Genomic DNA, 19,403 nt, shown 5'->3' with positions numbered 1-19,403 from the left:
GAACGAGAAACTTACAGGAAATAGGCACTTATCGTTCAGATCGGTAAAATCATTTTCCTTTGATCTGCTTTGATGATGCAATTTTATCTAGGAACTTTTCGAACGGTCGCCGCTTGAAACTCTCGTTAAAGATTGCAATCACCATAACCTCCGAAGCAAATTTTGTAGTTTGATATCGAATTTGTAAATAATGGTGGATGAAAAAAATAAAAAGAAAGAGCCGATTACTGTGAGAGAATTGGGGGACCTGTCGGCCGATTGCATTTTCTCGGCAACTAAATCTTCGATTTTAATTCTCCTTTTCGGTAATTTATAATTTTCAAATCATTTAAATAATTCCATTTATCTGGTAATGATTTCGATCCGATCATGTTCAAAAGTGAATACTGGTTTTGTTTGTTATCTTTGTCTTTAAAATGAAATTTTCAGAACTCGATTTTTCTTTAGTGAGACAATCGCCGCAAAAATAACAAATAAGAAAATTAAAAAATAATTTCTCTTTAAGGGGGTGGAGCTATTCAAATATCTCAACATTTGTTGAAGCCGATCTATTACATCAGGCCAGAAGTGAGATTCCTTACTACATCATTGAGTAGCCTTTTTCTTGGCCTCTATTCTGTTAAGTGGCTTAAAAACCGCTGTGATAAAAAAATCTCTGATATGTATGATACTGACAACCCGATTAGATAAACCAAGTCTGCTGGATCAAAAATGAGATGTTGAAAGCAATGTATATTGCAAGAAGTTTGTTGACTGGAATGTCCAGGCCATCACAAGGGACAAGAAGAATCCTGAATAAAGCAAGCAATGTAGATTTAACAAAACGTAGATATTCGCAGGAATTTTTTCTCAGTGATGATGAGGAATTTGAGGCAGAGAACCAAGAGTACATGGAAATGACTGGTGAATATTTTAACCCGGTGGCTGAAGGTCACAGAACTTTTATAATGCAGCCATATGTGAAATGGGGTGAGAAGAAAAAAAGGATCACGACCCCGGAGTTGCAATTAGAGGAAGCTGAAGCGCTCGTCAAAACTTTGCCTAATTGGAGTGTTGTGGATAAAATTTGTATGCCGCTTCTGAGTTTGGAGAAAAATAAACTCGTCGGCAAAGGCAACATGGAGAAATTGCAGTCTATATTTCACAGAAACAGATTCATTAACGCCCTGTTTGTCAGCAAGAATATTCTGCGGCCGGTGCAAGTGACCGAGCTCCAGGATGCGCTGGGTGTACCTGTTTTCGATCGGTACGCTATAGTCATGCAAATTTTCCGAGACCACGCAAAAACCCCAGAGGCCAGGCTGCAAGTAGCTCTCGCTGAACTCCCTTATGTTTGGAAAAAAATTCATTTCGTAATGGAGGACAGCGGCGGTAAAATCAATTTGATAGAGAGTCGTAAAAAATTATTACATTCTCGTGAAACTAAGCTGCGCAATGCTCTTAAAAAACTCAAAGAACACAGACAATTGATCCGAAAAAATCGTTTGCAAAACAAAATTCCCAGCATCGCTGTTGTCGGCTATACAAATGCTGGTAAAACTAGCCTAATAAAAGCTCTCACCGGTGACGAAAGTCTCGAACCAAAAAATTATTTGTTCGCAACTCTTGATACGACATCTCATCAAGGAACTTTGCCCTGTCATTTGAAAGTTCTTTACATGGACACCATCGGTTTTATTCAGGATGTTCCTGAGAGTCTCATTGAACCCTTTATCGCGACCTTTGAGGATGCAATGATAGCGGTAATTATCATTTTTTCACTTCTACTCATTTTCAAATTCTTCATACTCTCACATATTCCAAAATTGTCAAATAAGTCTCTCAACTGGAAACAGAGACGATGTTTTTAAACCCAACCGTGTAAATTCTGATATCAACACTTTTTTAGGACCTCATCGTTCACGTATTCGACGCTAGTCATCCAGACAGAGAAGCCCAAATACAACACGTTCAGCAAACTCTGGACATGCTGGTGAAGGACGAAAGACCAATTATAAACGTAGCCAATAAATGCGATATCGCTGATAAAGGAAGCATACCCGACTCCGTGCTTGCTGTGTCTTCAATCAATTCTACAGGTCCGTCCAATTATGAGTCATAATCGTTCATTATTTGTTGATAAAGTCATCGATTGATTCGAAATCGAAATCGTATTGATTCTACGTAAAAAAACGATGTTGACTTCTTCTTATTTTGTTTCAAAGTTCAGTTACATTTTTTCTTGTCAGCATTGCTTTAATCCGTTTACAGGTTATAGCTGTTGCTTCAATATGCATTGAGTTTTTTTTTCAATTCCCATAAAAAAACATTTACTTGAAAATTCATTCGAGTTTAACAGTTTTTGATTCTGTTTTTTCTATAAAACAGAATGTTGAGAAAAAAAAACAAATATCGAAAGTAAACATTTTCTGACAAATGAAAATTAGTTTAAAAATTAATTGTTGCCTCTATTAATCGTTTATGATTTATTTTTATGACGTATTAATCAGGTATCGATTTACTGCGTATCGAAATCGAGAGGGAATTATTAGCAGTGACTGGGCGAAATTGTATGACGATCCGGGTCAAGTCCGGAAGTTCTGAATACGCGTGGTTGTACAAGGAAACAGTAGTAAAGAGCATCGAGGCAGATCCAAACGATCCGGAATATATGTTGATGGAGGTTATCGCGACGCCGCATCATCTTCACAAATTTCGACAATTTCTCAAACAATAAATCGTGATCATTATATTTCAGTAGTTGAAGATTTATTTCCCAAAACGTTAGAGGACGAAAAAAGCTGTATTTCTTTTCCTCGAATTTTTGAAAACTTCGTGGCTCATGTGCATCCATCCAAGTGCATGTGCAGAACACGTGTTGGTAACACGTGTTTAAAAGGCAAAAACTTACGAGTCCGCAGGATTTAGCACGCTTACAGAATTTTTTTTCCCATTTTTTTGGACGTTTTCTTTGAGTCGGCGCGAATTCGACGTAAATACTTTTTGTAGTGTTGAAAACGTTCACGATTCTATCGGAGGCTCTCCTGTATCAATTTTTTGTATTTATTTTGAAGAGAGTACATTTTTTTCGACCTTAAACACTGCTATGAATAAGGGTTCAATATTTTTTTTAATATTCTGTCAATAGTTGAGTAATGAATTATAGGTATAGGTTCTCGAACATAAAACACCTGTCAAAGAAAAAAACAACGACTTAAACCATTTAAAATAGATTTGTGAAAGTAAGGCAAAGTTCGAAACGTTAATGGAGTTTGCGTGTCGAATTAATTATAGAGGAAAGACGCTCGTGTAGAGGAGTAAGCAAACGAGATTATCCGGCTCTTCGGACATTTTGGTCCAGTGTGTTTCAACGCTTGTTGATCTAATTTCTCTAGTGTTCCGAGTGTTTACCTCGTATCCGGTATTTTACTGCTGCGTTTCCAAATAATTGACGCGAATTCTCTTCGTTCAATTAATGCTGAGATTGGGTCTAACAGTATTGTATGTCTATCGACTCTGTTGCAATTATAATTGATTATTATAATCATCAATATATTTGATAAGAAAAAAAATTGAATCCTGGCACAGAATGTATGTTTTTTTTTCTCACGAAGTAGATTTTTTCTCTCTTTCTCTTTGTTTACCGTCGAGTGGCGCCGCCAGCCGGTCAGGTGATCAACACGATCTTACTGTTATCTCGTCTCTTGCACTGGCGCAGCGAAGTCGGTGTTGCCGCCGCTACATTAGCCTCGATCGCTTCTCGATACAATCGAGCATCGAATATCTCGAGGAAAAGGAGAAAAGGGGCAAATTGTGTTGCGGCTGTTGGTAGAATCTATCGAGAACGCGATGAAAATGAAGACGTAAAACAAAGTCTTTGTGAAGTTCGTACGACATGTGTGCAAATGAGTCATGGAATAAAGTCCGACGTCAAATGTTTTTATAGCGGATAGTAAACAATGATTAACCTACTAGATCATCGAATTTCTTCGAATTTTGCCATTCAAACTTTTTTTAGGCAACTTTACATTTCCAAATGAAATCTTGTCTTGTTTTCAGGAGGAAGTAACTCGACAAAAAATACACGTCGTCATCGTCGAATCGAAATGTTCTTTGTGAAAGAAAAAATCAGAACTTGTGACCAAAAAATACTGAAAACTTACAGTACTTTCTATAGGGGTTTTTACATTTTTTTTAAATTTGAATTTTTAGATGTATAATCGAAAAATTCTATCCAACGTGACAAATTAAATTTGCATTGTAAGTATTAAATTTGAAAAAATCGAAATTATTGGATCGCGATGGACGTGGTTGAGCTGAAATCAGGCCACATTCTGGCACAATGCCGCGCGAGATGACGATTAGAAATTTTATGACTAAAACATTTCGTGGTTGGGATGTATTTCGTTGTCGACGAGTTACCGGGAGTATATACGAGAACGTTACGGGTTACGGGGCGGTCCACGGGCGTGGGAGTTGGTCAAAAGGGAATAAATAGTGAGAGCGAGAGAGAGAGCAAGGTTCGCTGTTGCTGAAGCGTTAGTACGCAAGATGGCCGCCACGAGACGAGTTTGGTCGTACGGGTAGTAGAATTTTCCAGCAGAGGGTAGCAGCGGCGCGGGAGTGAGCGAGTGAGAGAGAAAGAGTTTCGCCCGGCTGTGGTAGCGGAGCCCAGTCGTGCCCCGCGAGTGGTCCGGGCAAGCACAACGGAGAAATACGGGTGGCGCGCGTGTCGGGAATAAAATTGCCATCGAGCGTCGAGGGCTGCGCGGCGAGGGTGTGTGACGTGATGAGGGAGTGAGTGAATGGAGAGAGCGAGAAAAAGAAACATAGCCCAATAGACGTGTAGACACGAAATTAATGAAGAAAGCCCGAAAGAGAGAAGGGACATAGAGACAAACGAGACGATACAACGTGAATATCTTCGTTTAAAAGATTTTGTAGAAAAACGCAAGGTATTCGTCGAGGAGGTTGTGTCTTTGCTGTATTTATAAAAAAAAAACGGGAAATTCGGAGGAGAGAAAATTAGAACCTCTCGATTAGTGTGTAGAGAATAAACCTGTGAGTTTTCCCGAGTAATAAAATAAATTTGACGAAGGGGTTTAACGAAGAGACAGAGAGCTGTCACTTCGATCGCCATTTTAGCGCCGCTGAGCACGGGAATGCGCGCCGCCGGCGAAATCGAGCAGCACGCCAAGGGGGATTTTGTTGCGGACGCCAGAGAGTAGTGGACGTCTGAGTTTTCCACAGACACTTGTGATTCCTCGTGTACAATAAGAGCATAGAGTTTTCGTGTGCGCGACAGAGAGATAGATAGAGGGTTAAAAAACGGTAGATAGAGAATTTCATATTACAAGGTAAATACACCAACACACCAACTTGGAGATTCCGTGTGTCGTGTCTCTTCCCCCTCTCCTCACCCTCTATCCACAACTCCCTCGTGCGTGCGTATGTTTCTCTCACTGTGTTTTTCTTGCGTCCTTGCTCAAAGCGTGAACGGCATTGGAAATAGTAGTTAGTGCAAGAGAGAGAGAGAGGGAGAGAGAGAGACAGGAAAAGTGTGAGAGTGTAAAAGAAACGGAATAAAACGAATTGGAGAAGAGTAATAGACGCGGATGAGACGAAAGCAAGAGAAAAAAAGAAAGGCGTGCTAGTATACAAAAGTGTACAGTGAAGTGTCCAGTTTTTATTGCGGTGTGGTTTTTTGTGTGCCAGTGTTTCGTGGGAGGCGATATTTTCCTTATTCTCTTTTTCCTCGCGGACCAACGGACCTCGAGTTTCAAACGCAGCACAGACGTGTTCCAAATTCCGCGATCGTTTTGTTTTTTTTACCTTTCTCACTCTTTGCCCCGTGCGTCCACGCACATTTCGAGGTTAAGCGTTGTCCTCGCGTCTCACACGCGTTAACGCTGCTCCATTGTGCTCCACGTCATATTTCGCTATTCAACGAACATTCAACAAACAATACGCATTCCTACGTCCATCAAAACACCGACCAATTCCTAATGAACTTTACCCTACGAAAATTCCACTTGGAACTTGAAACTCAATGAAATATTAGTGGTGCCTGTTATATTTTTTTGATACGTCACATTGTTCGTCAATTTACAAAAAATAACGAGACTCTTCGGACCGCGTTTTTGGGACGAAAGTGTTCGGGTTCCATTCCATTCTCGTGATTTACAGAACAAATTCCATTTTTTTACAAAGTAAATATCTTCGAGAAATGAATAGTTATAGAAGTAATGAAATAACGAAAACGGGTAAATCGTGATAAAAATCAAGTTTCGCTAGAGTTTTTTTATGACGAAGAAAAGGTGGCATCCGTGTGCACTACGATAAATCGTGTTCCATTTTTGTTTTTATCTCTCTTTCTCTCTCTCTCTCTCTCTCTCTCTCTTTCCATCCCTTTTCTCCCCCGTTTCTCGTCCTTTTGACGAGCGAGTTTCCGTTTGTTTTTTTTATTTACTCTCTTTTCCGTGTAATTCGTGATCGAGAAAGTGAAGCGGAGATACACGCGAGTGATATTTGCCGTTCATAAAGGCGAGCAGCGAGTGTGCTAGACGCCTGAGTTAAGACAGAGTGAAAAAGAGTGAGAGAGAGAGGTAGAGAGCGGAGGATCGAAGCAGAGCTCCGAACCACGAGATGATTCTGCGCGTCCGTTGAGACTTGAACTGACACACGGTAAATACATTTATTCATGCGTTTTCATATATTATTATAAAATTCATTTCTACCAAATACGGAAATTTCAATTCTTGCCTCTGTCGGTACGAATGGAACTAAAATTTTCAGTGCTCACTAAAATATGAAAAATAACGTCAAACAGAAAATGCGATTTTGAAAAGCTTGCTTATAACTCATCGACGTATAAACTACTTTATTTTCATTCTTCCAAGAATATTTCCGATCCCTTTCAGAACTTTTCTCTCCCTCAAAACTCGATTCTCGTGAAATTTATGGGCGTGAATTTCCCTTCGGACAGTGCGACGACCACCGACAACATTTTTCCCAGAAATCATCATCGAAAGAAACAAAATTCTGTACGAACTTGCCACATGACCGAGCCAAAATAAAATCTTTTGTCCATGTTTCAAGAGTCGTTCAATCACTGTACGAATTTTCTTAAAAACTCGATCATTACGAAGGCAGGCGAGAGTCCCCGAAACGACAGTTTTGAAGCTCAAGGTCGGAGCCCGCGTCATCGAGGGTAGAAGTCAGCGGGAGGGGGGAGTATGAGTGATTTGTTTCTGTTACGTTCCAAGGAGCCCTCGCCGTGAGTCTATTCCGTCGAGTGTCCTCCACGCCTGTCCATCACCGTGTTTTTTCTGATTTAACCCTCTTAACCCCGCTCGATCTTTCAAACCCTCAATTTCTTCGTTTCCCTGACATCAAGCCTATCCAAAATGACTATACCCTTCGCTTATATTTCATCCCACCTTAACACGCCGGATATCGAATATAATTAAGAAACGCGAAGGCCCACAAAAATAAATATTCGACTCTGATAACCAAAAATAGAAAATTTTCCTCGTCGGATCAAAAGTTCAGTCTTCCAAAAGTTCATTTTTATTTCAGTCCCCAGGGCTCTCCCGACTTATTTCCACCATTATCTTCTCTCAAACTCCAACAACCTTTTAACGAGATTTGTCTCGAGGATTATTAAGAAAAACCAATTCGAATATAGCCACATCGATCTCTCCCTTTCTCCCGATCCCACACCCCACCAACCACCTCCATATATTTATACAGACAAACCATATTTATTTACCAAGCTCACGTATGAGTTTATTTGATCGTGACTCCGAGAAGTTTCACTGCTAATCTCGGACTCTGCTGCTCAATCCTCTCTCTCTTTTTTATTTCTCCCTCGCTCCTCTACGTCTCCCGTCGTATTTCGTTGTATGTATTCGTTGTACGGGTACGATACTCTCCTGCAGTTATGCTGATGCTGCTTAGGCATTCCTCGCGCCACTCTCGCCTTTTATAGAACCGGTATATGCGAGTTGTATACGTGTGGAGTATATACTCCCATAACAGGAGAAGGAATAAGAGGGGCGGGGGAGGAGGACGAAGCGGGGGGAGGGGTGGGGGTAACAGTAACGCCAATTTACACATAAGACGTTTCACGCCGACTGGATCTAGGATTTTTTCGTCGTTTTTTTTTTCTTCTGATTTTTGTTGCTAGTATCTTGGAAGATATTCACGTTTCGTTTGTACGAAGTTGAATTTTTCTTTCGGTCACGTTAGGAGGAGACGAAAGTAAGGGTTCATGGGGAATGATTCTTTGTTAGTGAAATTTTTGGTAAAATGATTTTTTTTTTTGATTTGGTAAAATAATGAGATGAAAGCGCGGATTGGATAATTTTACTGAATTTTTGTTGTTGAACGTTCTCAAGAGAGTTGGGTTTTGTTGAGGCAAACTACTCTCCGGTGGATGACGCTGAAGTTTCCAACGTTGGAGTCCAACGAAATGATCGAAAAAAACTCTCCAATAATTCCAGTGATTCTCATATTTTGTTCCCTGCCAAATTTCCGATTCGTAGTTTTTCAAACTGCACCAACGATTCGTGAAATAAAAAATTGGTGAATTACAAACGTTTTTTTCGTTCATTTCGTTGGACTCCAACGTTGGAAACTTCAGCGTCGTCTCCGGTGGTGGGACGAAGGGCTTTTTGGGACAGAGAATCTTTTGAAGCGAATAGAAGGTTTTTGATGAATGGACGAAGTGATTCTGAGATTCGGATGCTTCGATGGAACTTTGTTTTTAGTCGGGTTTTAAGGTAGTTTTTTAAGGTAGCAAAAAATGTTGGGGACATGATCGTTGGTGCAATAACGGACGGGAAATAACGGGGAAATGTTGAAGGGAAGGAACTGAGAATATATTTGCTCGCTTCGGGATGCTACGATAAAATATTCGTCTGGATTGCTCGAATCGAAGCGACCGAGAGTCCTCGGAGAAGTCAATGAATTTGTTTTATCAAGCGTCTCGTTCCCAAAATATTTTGTTTCCCTCCTTCGAATGCGCAACAGCCCGATCGAGACGAACGAAAATAGTTTGGGGCCAAGTTTCGTTCTCCGCTTGGTTTCTGTTCTCCAAAACCCAAATTTTCTTTCGGTTTTGGAAATATTCAAACGTTCCAGTGGACAGACGAAAAGTTCTTTCATCCAATGAGATTCCAAATATTCCAAAAATCTTCAACTGAACAAAACTTTTGAAAACCGGCGAAACCAAACTCGCTGAAACGCCAAAACATTTTTTACTTCCTCCTTCAAATTCTTTCGTTGCTTTCAACACACGAAACTTGAAAATTCCAACAAAATCTCGTTTTCCTTAGTAAAATCATTTCTTCGGATCTCCCCTTCCCTCGAACGTTGCATCCCGAAGTCCATTAATCGAAACCGAGTCGCCAACGGTTCGCTATTGCAGTCCATGAGGATGATAAGAGGCGGATAAGTGCGGGGGTCTCGTGTACAGCACGAAGTTGGAAGCGTGCTCTCGCACACTCGATCGGTAAAGAAAACAAAGGCATAAGCGTGCTACAGATATACAGGAAGGAGGAATGGGGCGCGCGGGGGGGGGGGGGGGGGGGGAACGATAGCATATAACGAATGTACAGAAACCGGGCATTGTTCGCGTCGACAATTTACTCTCGCTATCTTAATTACAGGGCGATGATGTGCGATCGTATTATCGACGATCGGTGTGCCGTTTAATTGTAGCGGTGTTAACCGCGAGCGCGTCTTTATATCGAATGTCTTATCCGATCGATGTATCTCTCATTTGTTTTGATGCATGCGCGGGCGCTGGCTTTCGAACGATTTTGTTTTAAGGTAGTTCGCGCCTGAAGGATCGTATTTCATGGGTGTCTAAATTGGCTCGATTTTTGCTTCCTAATCAAAGATATAATCACTTTAAATTAATGTCAGAGTTATTAAGGAGGGTGGATCGCGACGATACAATGTTGGCATGCTAAAGCATGTTAAAAATATGAAGAATTTCAATGACGCTGAAGTTTGCAACGTTGGATTCCAACATTTGTAATTTACCAATTTTTTATTTCGCGAATCATCAATGTAGACTAAAAAACTACGAATTCAAAATTAGGCAGGTTAAAGAATTGGAGAATTGCCGGAATTGTTGGAGAGTTTTTAAAAATCATTTCGTTGCTGGACCCCAACGTTGCAAACTTCAGCGTCGTGAATTTCAAAATTATAAGAATTTCATAAAATTTGGTAAATGTATTCTTTGAAAATACATAAGACGATATAAATTTTTTTAGATTTTTTTACCACATAGTTCTCGAGTAATTGAACACTAAAGTTCACCTGTATGAGCATAGAGTTTACATATATACAGTTAACATTTCGTGCATAGGAAGTTCGATTTAACGCTCAATTATTCGATAACCATGTGGTATAAAATTAAAAAAAATTGTATTTGTATACTTGATGCCGAAGAATATCATCATCAAATTTTATTAAATTCTGATTATTTTGATTTCGTGATGACCCACCCTCTTTAATTCGAAATTGTGAATAGATTTCTTCAGCTTATCTTTTGGCGAATAAAATTACAAGCCATTAATTCATTGGGGATATCCATCACTGAGCGAACCCCGAATTGGAAATGAATCAAGAAAAGTGTTAATAAAAGACAGAAGGCTGTGACGGGAATGGGCCGAGCCAGGAAGAAACGAAATGGCGAAATAAGCAAATGTGGGGTCTTACGAGTGCTCATTACCAATTCCGTTCAATCTTTAACTCTTACTAGTCACACCTCAAGTTTCTGGCGTAATAGTCACACGCGGGGTTCAAAGTACTCCACTCACTTTGGGGGACGATAAATAATTGAAAAACTGTAAAAAAAACTAAAATAATAATACTGCAATGTATTTTGAACCTTTAAGAAACGACCTTGACGATTTTATTCTATTCGTGTTATTTTTAATATTAAAAAAAATGTCAAAGAAAAGAATGGAGGAAAAATTACTTTTTTCACAAAAAGTGATGTAGAAATCGTAATTTTCAATTAAAAAAAAAAAAAATCAACGCGTTCTATAAACCTGAGAAATCACACTTTCAGGTAGTATTAGTCAAATTTTTCACGCTGGGGTGGATCGGAGCCCGGATCTTCGCACGGCTTGACTTGATCGACTACCAAAATTAAACTAATCGGCCCTTTCAAATAATAACGATGAGGCTCTCTTCTCAAAGGTTCGAACTATCCCATTTTCTCGAAATTTCTATTTGGTATCGTCGACCGAAAAACGGCCGGGGTCCAATATACCCCGTGTGACTATTAAGGGTTAATAAATAGTTTAATCTTTAATTTATTTTGTACGTTTTTCATAAACTTTTTTCATGAGTATGATAAACGATTTGTATTTTCTCCGTATTTAAGCAGGTTTAGCTCAATAACCAATGAGACGAACCCTTCAAAATTTGATACGCGTGTGAGTCGACCGGCCATTTAAACTCTGTGTAAATTTCAATACTTAAAAAAAATCGTTTCGTGGATGAACTACCTTAATGAAACTCGAATATGCGATCGGTGGGGTACGCAAGGGATGATAAAAAATCTCGTTCACCGTGAGTCATAAAAGTTGAAAAAGTTGTGCTCGAAAAACATGGATGCGCGTCCGTCAATTACTGCGAGAGAGCACTTCGACTATTGTAGCCTTTTTAAAAAGTCACCTTTGTCCGTGTGCATGGCTCGCGCATGAAATTATAACGAAGAGGGGCCATTGAACGACCTCTAAGTGACCTCGGACGCGGTTCGTAGCCGCGCGCGCCCGTACAAACGTTAAATACGTTTAATGAAAACGGTTTTTATAGTCGAACGAGCTGCAGAATTCGTTCATCGGGATTTTCAACTCTCCTTCTCTCTCTCTCTCTTTCTCCTTCTTTCCCCTGCGAGCACGTTCGTTCTCGAATGCTGAGAAAAAAAGTATGGAAAAAGCGTCGTCGCGCTGGCGAGGAGGAAGGGGGGAGGGAAGTCGTGAACGTTTAGCCGAAAAAAAATGGCCTTTCCTGCCTGGAACTTGGCCAGATTTTCATATGGTACTCCGTACAAAAGAGTAAAATAGTGATATTTATACGGGAAATTTGTCGTCGATAGCCGTGAGAAAGGGCAAAATTGCTTGCCCCCCCCTCTACCGCCCTCGAGCGCGCGCGCGGCGACCTTCAATCCGCTATTTACGTTTGTACGCGCACACATAGACGGGCGCGAACTCTCTCCCGAAGCATTTATTAATCGAACTCTTATCCGCTCGGATGCCCGTTCGAACTCGATTACAAATTGCTTCGATCGCCATTCAGACGATCTCCCGGCGCCTCTGTCTAACCTTCTCCAACGTTTTTGTCTTCCCCTTCTCCTCGGCTCTCGCGCCTTAACCACGAGAAATAATAGGCGTAATAAAGTTTATAATTGAAACGCATTCTGCACCGATTCGAGCCACTCCGATAGAGGCCTCATCCTCAGCCTGTTCAGCTTGAAATTTAACTGGAAATAATGCTAAAGGCTATTTCGTGGGGATTAAAAAATATCGAGAAATTTCTTAACCGCTCGTGTTTTTTCCTTCGGCGACTCGGCGGACGTCGCCCGATTTTTTTCCCACGTTTCCAGCGAGTCGAGCCTCCCCCCATTGACTCTGTGACGTCTCTCATTGACGTTTTTGCAATTTCAGTGGCATTCGAAAGAAAAATACTCGAGGCTCGCTTCAGTCCGAATAAAGAAGCAGAAAAAGCCGGGGAGCGAGAACTCGTGTAAATGCTCGAAACTCGTGTTTCTCTCATCCTACTCGCGTGCTGCTCTTGTACAAAAATCGTTTGACAAACTCTCCTCCTCTTCTATATCAAGCTCTCTTTCTCTTTTCTTGGTTAAATTAAATACGGCGCACGCGTATGCGCGCGTGCGTGTGTGCTGTCCGCGTATTCGCGCGCTGGCTCCACCTCGTCGTTTTTGCCTCTTTCGCGTCGACGAGCTCACGTCTCTGTGCGCGAGAGCAGAGCCCGGAAATTGGTCGGTGTGTGTAAAAAGCTCCGGAGAAAAAGACTCGCTTGGCTGTATAAAGTGTCTGTTCCTCTATTCCAGCGTCTCTCGCTTTCGGGATTTTCCTTCCAGCTCAAAGAGCCTTGACCGCACCACATTTTTCACAGTCGTCCAAATACTCCGGCGACAAAGAGCGTTTGACTCGTTTTCACGTTTTTTATTCTCAAGAAAACTTCTCGAGTGTGTTTCTTTTGTTGTGTGTGTGCCGAAGGATTGTTCAAACTACGCGCAAAGTCAAGTGCGTGCGTGCGCGTTCACTGCAAGTAATTGCGCCACCATTTTCGAGCCGATTTTCCGCTCCCCTCGCTCCGCAGGTTTCGACGATTCTTTGAGACTTGGACGCGCCGATCGGAAAGTTCGATCCCGAGTCCTCGTTAGTGCGCTCGACGCTCGCGAGATCCTCGAGCTGCCGCGGCTTTTATATTCTTTCCTCTTTCTTTCGCACTCGAACCAACAACGGAAGCGCCTTCCTCGGAGTGTGACCGCGAGCCCACGAGCGTCTGCTTTTAGAGGACACGTGCGAAAAACGAAGAGAAAACAAACGCGCGCGGCTCATCAATATTTCGACGGGTGTGCTCATATTTGTTTGGAATTCATGGACACTCTCGTCTCGTTATCGGGATACTTGGAATACTCAGCGACCAGCATTTTCTCGAAAACTAATGAAACGCGAAGCGTCCAAATCCATCGGCCTCGATTCGACGAAGGAAAGGCTCGAGTTTGGCGACTTTGAGGTAGATCATGCCCGAAGAATCGTATTTCATGGCTGTCTAAATTGGCTCGATTTTTACTTCCTAACCAAATATATAATCACTTTAAATTCAAGTCAGAGTTATTAATTCGAAATGGTAAATACATTTTTTCAACTTATCTTTTGGCGAATAAAATTACAAGCCCTTAATTAATCGAGGAAATCCATCACTGACCGAACCCCAAATTTCATCCGTCCCTGGCGAAAATACTACAGTTTTTATGCTAAAAATCGCTTTAGAGAGCGCAAAGGGAAATGGAGCAAGAAAAAAATTGTTAGTAAAAAGACAGAAGGCTATAACAGGAATGGGCCAAGCCAGGAAGAAACGAAATCCCGTAATAAGCAAATGTGGGGTTATACGAGTGCTCGTTACCAATTTCGTTCAATCTTTCAGGCAATATATCCGTATTACTAGCAAGACAATCGTCTCGAATTTATTTCCGGACCTTCATTATATACTTGATCGTTAATGGCCATCACTTCGAACATTTGTTAAAATAAATTTCCTGCAAAAAAACATGAATTACATTATTCAGATAATCATATTGTCAATACCATAACGATTTCTCGTCTTTACATAGGTATCATTGGTAGTGGAAGGAATTTAGTGTAATAACTTGTTAACTATATTAGGTTTAGGGCTAATGTAGGTCTACACTTTTTTACTCAGAATTCGATACTCTACCATATTTTGATATAAAAAATATAGCATTCCACTTGAATAAACGAAGTTGACCTTCAAATCTCCGAAACGTCTTCACCTCGAAACCGTGCAACTTTTGTCTGAACATTTTTTTCATACAACGCTTAGTTTAGGAAATATTCGAGGTGGTCACGTTAAATGATTCACCCTGTACACTTAATTGATTACACTGAAGTTTGCAACGTTCGAGTCCAACGAAATGATCTCAACAGAAAGCCTCCAATAATTCCACCATAGTTCTCCAATTTCGTTCCCCGCGTATTCGTTCATTTCGTTGGACTCCAACGTTGCAAACTTCAGTGTCGTCTTCATTGTTATTGTGTACGTTTCTCATAAACCTGGTAAGAAGCGTTCATTCGTTATATGGAAAGATAAACGATTAGATTTTTCTTCATATCAATCTCTTTAAAATTTGATATGCTTGCGAGTCGACTGTCTATTTAAACTCTGCAAATTTGGAGCCTCTCTCAAGAAAATCGTTTCGTGCATGAACTGCCTTAAATAAAAATATCCGGAAGGATTACTCAAGCCCGGTCGTCGAAAGCTCGGGAGAAGCAAAAAATTGAAATATTAAAAAGGAAAATCCCCGGTTTACATAGCCTCGGAGGCTCCGCTCAATTCACCGGACATAAAAAAGCTCGCGAACATTCGGAAAAAGAGCGCGAAATTCTTTTTGCCCTTCAATTTCATCGAACGCTCGTATTTCCCGGACCTTTTTTCCCCGGCGTTTTCCTTCTTTTTGAATTTCTCGTTTAATTCCTCCTCGTGTAAATTCGAAGTCGTTACGTCCAAAGGGAGAGAGAACGCGAGAGAGCCCCATTATGAGCGAGTTCCTGAGTAGTACTAAGAGCGTAAATGCGTCCTTGGCCAGGGCAAAAACTACCACTACGGATCGAAATGGACTCGATCAAATTATACAAGCCCGGCAACTCTTTTTCTCCCCCCTCCCTCTTTCCCTCTTTCCCCCCGCATCGCTTCTCGCTCTTTTGCTCTCACTCGCCGGAGCTTAAATGCAGCAGCATGAAACGATTGTCGGTCTGATCCTCTTCCCTCTCCCCCTGCCCTCATTATTGAAATCGTTCTTTGAATTGAGGATCCCGAGTCGTGATTTTAGTGCACGTTCCTTTATAACTGTATATACGTAGGAAAAAAAGTAAAAAATAAAATGCATGTACAGAGCGATACAAAAGCGAGGGGGATTCTTCTACGAATTCAAAGTTCTTCGAACCCCCTTTTTTTTCCTATTTTCACCCTGCCACTTCTGCAACGCTAAATTCTTCTCTGATAAATCTTTCTTGTCCCGTCGAACCAAATGAAAATTCGGCCTCCGCACCTCGGGGTCGCAATTTCGAAAAAAACTTCCCAAAATGTGCTTCTTCGTGAACATTTTGAATGACACGGTATGACTCGCTCGGGCTTTATTGTACTACAAAAGATTATTACATTAGTGACAATTGGTGGGACTTGGTCTATAAATGGTGAGGCCCCCGGTATGAAAGGCCAGTGTGAAATAGTCTCTCAGTCTTTAACAAGGACAATTGTAATTTTGTGCTCGTGCGTCGTCGTTTTTGAGTCAATTGATGCACAAAGGAGCTCGTACGGAATCCTCTTTTTTCGCCCCTCCCCCCGTTTTATGTGGTCGTTGAAAAATCAGTTGACGAATCAACTGCAGTAGTGGCGGCTGGCGGCTCGAGGCAAGAAAAAACATGACGATTGTTTCGTCGGATGGGAAAAAGGTACAAGAGGCTCGAAAGAATGCGAGAAACCGTGGAAAAAATGGTTTTCACGTCGATTTGTGGGCGCTTCTCCATTTCGTGTTATCGCCATCTGCGAATATCGCTTTGCGGGAGCCCTCGAATGCGAGGTCGCGTTTCCTTTTTCTTTTTCAAGCACGACGTTGCACTTCGCCTCCGCTCGGAGGCAATGGACCAAGTTACATTGGTAACATCGCGCGCCCGATTCTCGCGAACGAAATAACAGCAAAAAGCGGGGCTTGACGAGTCAATGAAACGGAATAATAAGGAAGATTTCTTCGGGCTTTCCGGTAGGATGAAATTACATCGAAGATGAGAAAACCTGGAAGAATATTCTTACGCTTCTTACCGAGAGACACGACGTATCGATGAAAATTGAATTAGGTTCGCGCGCGGATGCCGCATAAACAAGATCGTCATCTCAATTTCCCCCCGCCCCTCTCGCCGCATCTTATTTCACCGTATACGAGACGATTCGGAGAGAGGGAAATGGAAAAGCCCCTGCGTTACACAACAAACGTGATAAAAGCTTGAGCACGACGAGGGAGAGAGAGAGAGAGAGAGAGAGCGCGCGAAATTCACGAGGCAACTCGCGAGAGCCTCCTCGGCACGAGAGCAGAGGCCGGTAAACAAATTGAAATCTAATCCAATAAAATATTTGAAACAACGAGAATCGTGAGAACAAAAGAGAGAGGGAGGGAGCGAGGGGACGGGCAGGGAGCTCAGTTTCATCGAAGTATTGGCCTCCGAACACGCAACCGAAGAGCTATAATCATCATGATAATAGCAATAAAATGCTCTTCGGTATAATTTTTATTGCGAGGTACAATGGGAATAACAATAGGAAATAATCCTTCCGCCATTGCTCAATAGACTCCCGTCCTGTATATTTATACTAGTGATATAATATGTACATGGCATTATGAACGCGAAATATAATAATAATAAGAACGCGTATCGAATCATTGGAAATATCGCATTTAACGGAAACGGAGGATCTCATTTTTCAATAATTTTCCAATATTGTTTATCGATAGTCCACTTAACGAGAGCGCGTACGCGGCGGGGAGCTTCAGTTTCTCGCTCGCGAATAATGAATTTTCGTTTCTGTTTTCCCGATCCTGTTCGCCAGCGTAATATGATGGAAATTTATTGAAACTTGTTAATACGGTTGTTTGCCTCGTTTTCGAGTGAAATTCGAGGATTGCGGAGGACGGAAAAATGGGGAATATTTTCGAATTGATTCGGGAGACATTTTTTTTGAGGTATTCGTGCTCGCGGTAAGGCGAAGCCATTGGACCGATACGGATTCTGTTGCTCGAAGCAGGGCCCTTCGTTCCTGGTTTATTAATGCTGTTTGCAGTGAATCGATTAACGATGAAGTAACGAGTGGATGATGATATTGCGAGGTTTTTAAATAAGAGAATACGAGAGTGGATATAAATAAAGGAGAGGAAAAAATGTGTGGAGGAATATAATGAAACGGTTGTAATAGGCACCAGGAAGCCGATCGGCTGTGTGTTCCTGTAGAACAAAGAGGACGATCCGGACAGATCGTGACAAAGAGAAATTATGAAAGAGAACACACAGACGAGGAGAACTTTGGGAAAGAAGAGAGTGAAGGGACGGAGCGAAAGGGGAAGAGAGACACGGAGCCGGAGGAAGCGAGACGAGCCTTTCCTTTCTTCACTTTTTATTTGTTTCATCTCCTTCTCTCTCTCCACCGTGAAGAGACTGTTGGCAGACGAGCGAAGAGAGTGCGCGGCAAAGTTTCGCGAGAACCAGAGAGACTCGAGCCCCTCGGTATTTTCCCTCCCCCCGCCATTCGTTTCTTCTTTTAACATTTTTTTTACGAATCCTCCGTTCTCTCCCCCTCTGTCGGAGCTCGCAACCACATCCTCGCGCCGTATTCTTCCCATCTTTCCTCGCGTCTCGTTCATTCGCGTTGGCCGACGAGAGAGGGCGCCCTCGAGAGGGAACCGTCCCTTCCTCGTCTTCTTCCTCCTTCTCCTCCTGCTCCTACTTCGTCCTCGAGGCTTCTTTCTACTCTTTGTCTCTCTCAATTTCCTCTCCACCCCCCCCCTATCCTCTTCTCTCTTTTACCCTTTTTTTTTCATTCGGCCTTTGGTATTCCGTCCTGAATATCTTCACTCGTCGACACCACACGTTCTCCTACATTATCGCTTTTCTTTCCCTCACCATTTCTCTTCACTCTCTCTCTCTCTCTCTTCCTCACTCGCTCTTCCTCTACCTTCCTCACGATATTTCTGTTTATTTTTATCTCCTGCCCCCCGCAAGTCCCCTCGGCTTCTCTAACCTCCTTCCTCCACACGCTTTTATATAGATATAATACACATGCATATTGTGTCTCGTGTGTCCCAGAGAGTCGTCGGCTTTAGCGTGTGATACGTCTCTCCTCGACAGTCTTGCGTGGCCTTCTCTCCATTTTTTATCTCCCTTTTCTTTCCCTCTGCCAGGTCTCTCCTCCTTTTTGTCCCTCTATTTTCCTTTTGTTTCGTCGTTTTCTCTCGGTTCTCTCACTTTCATCCTCCATTTGGCTGGCTCGTCTCTTGTACACACGCGCCATCGATATACCCTGCGTCGTCGTCCTTCTCGTCCTTTCCCCCTTCCTTCGAATCATTATTCTCCTCTCCGTCTCTATTTTCTCTGTTTTATTTTGCTCCGTTGCTTTTTCTCTCCTTTTCTCGATCCATCCTGCCTCTCATTCTTTTTGTATCGCGAGGAGCAAACTCATCTTCTTTCCATCTATGGCTCGGATTCTTCTGTCCTTTTCATCCAACGGACCAATCGTCTTTTGTCACTATTATTCGTTTACTTCTTGTTTCGGATCTTCCTGCTCGCTCCTCTCCATCTCTACTTTGTCTGTCCTCCTCGCTTCGAGTCTCCGTTCCGCGTGCCTCTTATTCCCAGCATCTCTTCTTGTTTTTCCTACGTTTTCATCCTCTCTCTCTCTCTGTCATTTTCATTACATTTTCTTCTTTACCTACGTTTCTTCCTCTCGCTCATTCACTTTTCTTCCCTTATCCAAAGTCACGAAAGGACTTTCTTGCCACGGGCATTCCCCCTGCGCGCCAACTTTCATAGTTCTCTCGCGAAAATTCTTCGTCCTTGTTCGGCGAAGCTCTCGAGCCACTGTACCCA

General features: G+C 42.0%; 2 protein-coding genes across 3 annotated transcripts in view; both read left to right on the top strand.

The window, feature by feature from the left end:
* Positions 1–101: 101 nt before the first annotated feature.
* Positions 102–2,731, top strand: LOC122415362 (putative GTP-binding protein 6). Its single transcript, XM_043427446.1, has 4 exons — positions 102–305; positions 506–1,742; positions 1,889–2,078; positions 2,490–2,731. Exons 2-4 carry the CDS (start codon positions 717–719, stop codon positions 2,714–2,716), a joined length of 1,443 nt encoding a protein of 480 aa, XP_043283381.1. The 5' UTR covers positions 102–305; positions 506–716; the 3' UTR covers positions 2,717–2,731.
* A 1,937-nt stretch (positions 2,732–4,668) lies between these two features.
* PlexA (plexin A) overlaps positions 4,669–19,403 on the top strand; it is a 147,556-nt gene continuing 132,821 nt past the window's right edge. For both annotated transcript variants that reach the window (XM_043426041.1, XM_043426038.1), the window contains exon 1: positions 4,669–6,663. The gene's annotated coding sequence lies outside the window, so the exon portion shown is untranslated. The remainder of the gene's footprint in view (positions 6,664–19,403) is intronic.

The sequence above is a fragment of the Venturia canescens genome, chromosome 8, assembly GCF_019457755.1.
Source record: "Venturia canescens isolate UGA chromosome 8, ASM1945775v1, whole genome shotgun sequence".
NCBI lineage: Eukaryota > Metazoa > Arthropoda > Insecta > Hymenoptera > Ichneumonidae > Venturia > Venturia canescens.
This window is presented reverse-complemented; position numbering and strand designations above follow the sequence as displayed.

Coding starts and splice junctions, on each gene's coding strand:
- LOC122415362 (XM_043427446.1), top strand. CDS start 717: ATGTTGAAAGCAATGTATATTGCAAGAAGTTTGTTGACTGGAATGTCC. Junction 1,743..1,888: donor TTGAGGATGCAATGATAGCG/GTAATTATCATT, acceptor ACACTTTTTTAG/GACCTCATCGTTCACGTATT. Junction 2,079..2,489: donor GTCTTCAATCAATTCTACAG/GTCCGTCCAATT, acceptor CGTATTAATCAG/GTATCGATTTACTGCGTATC.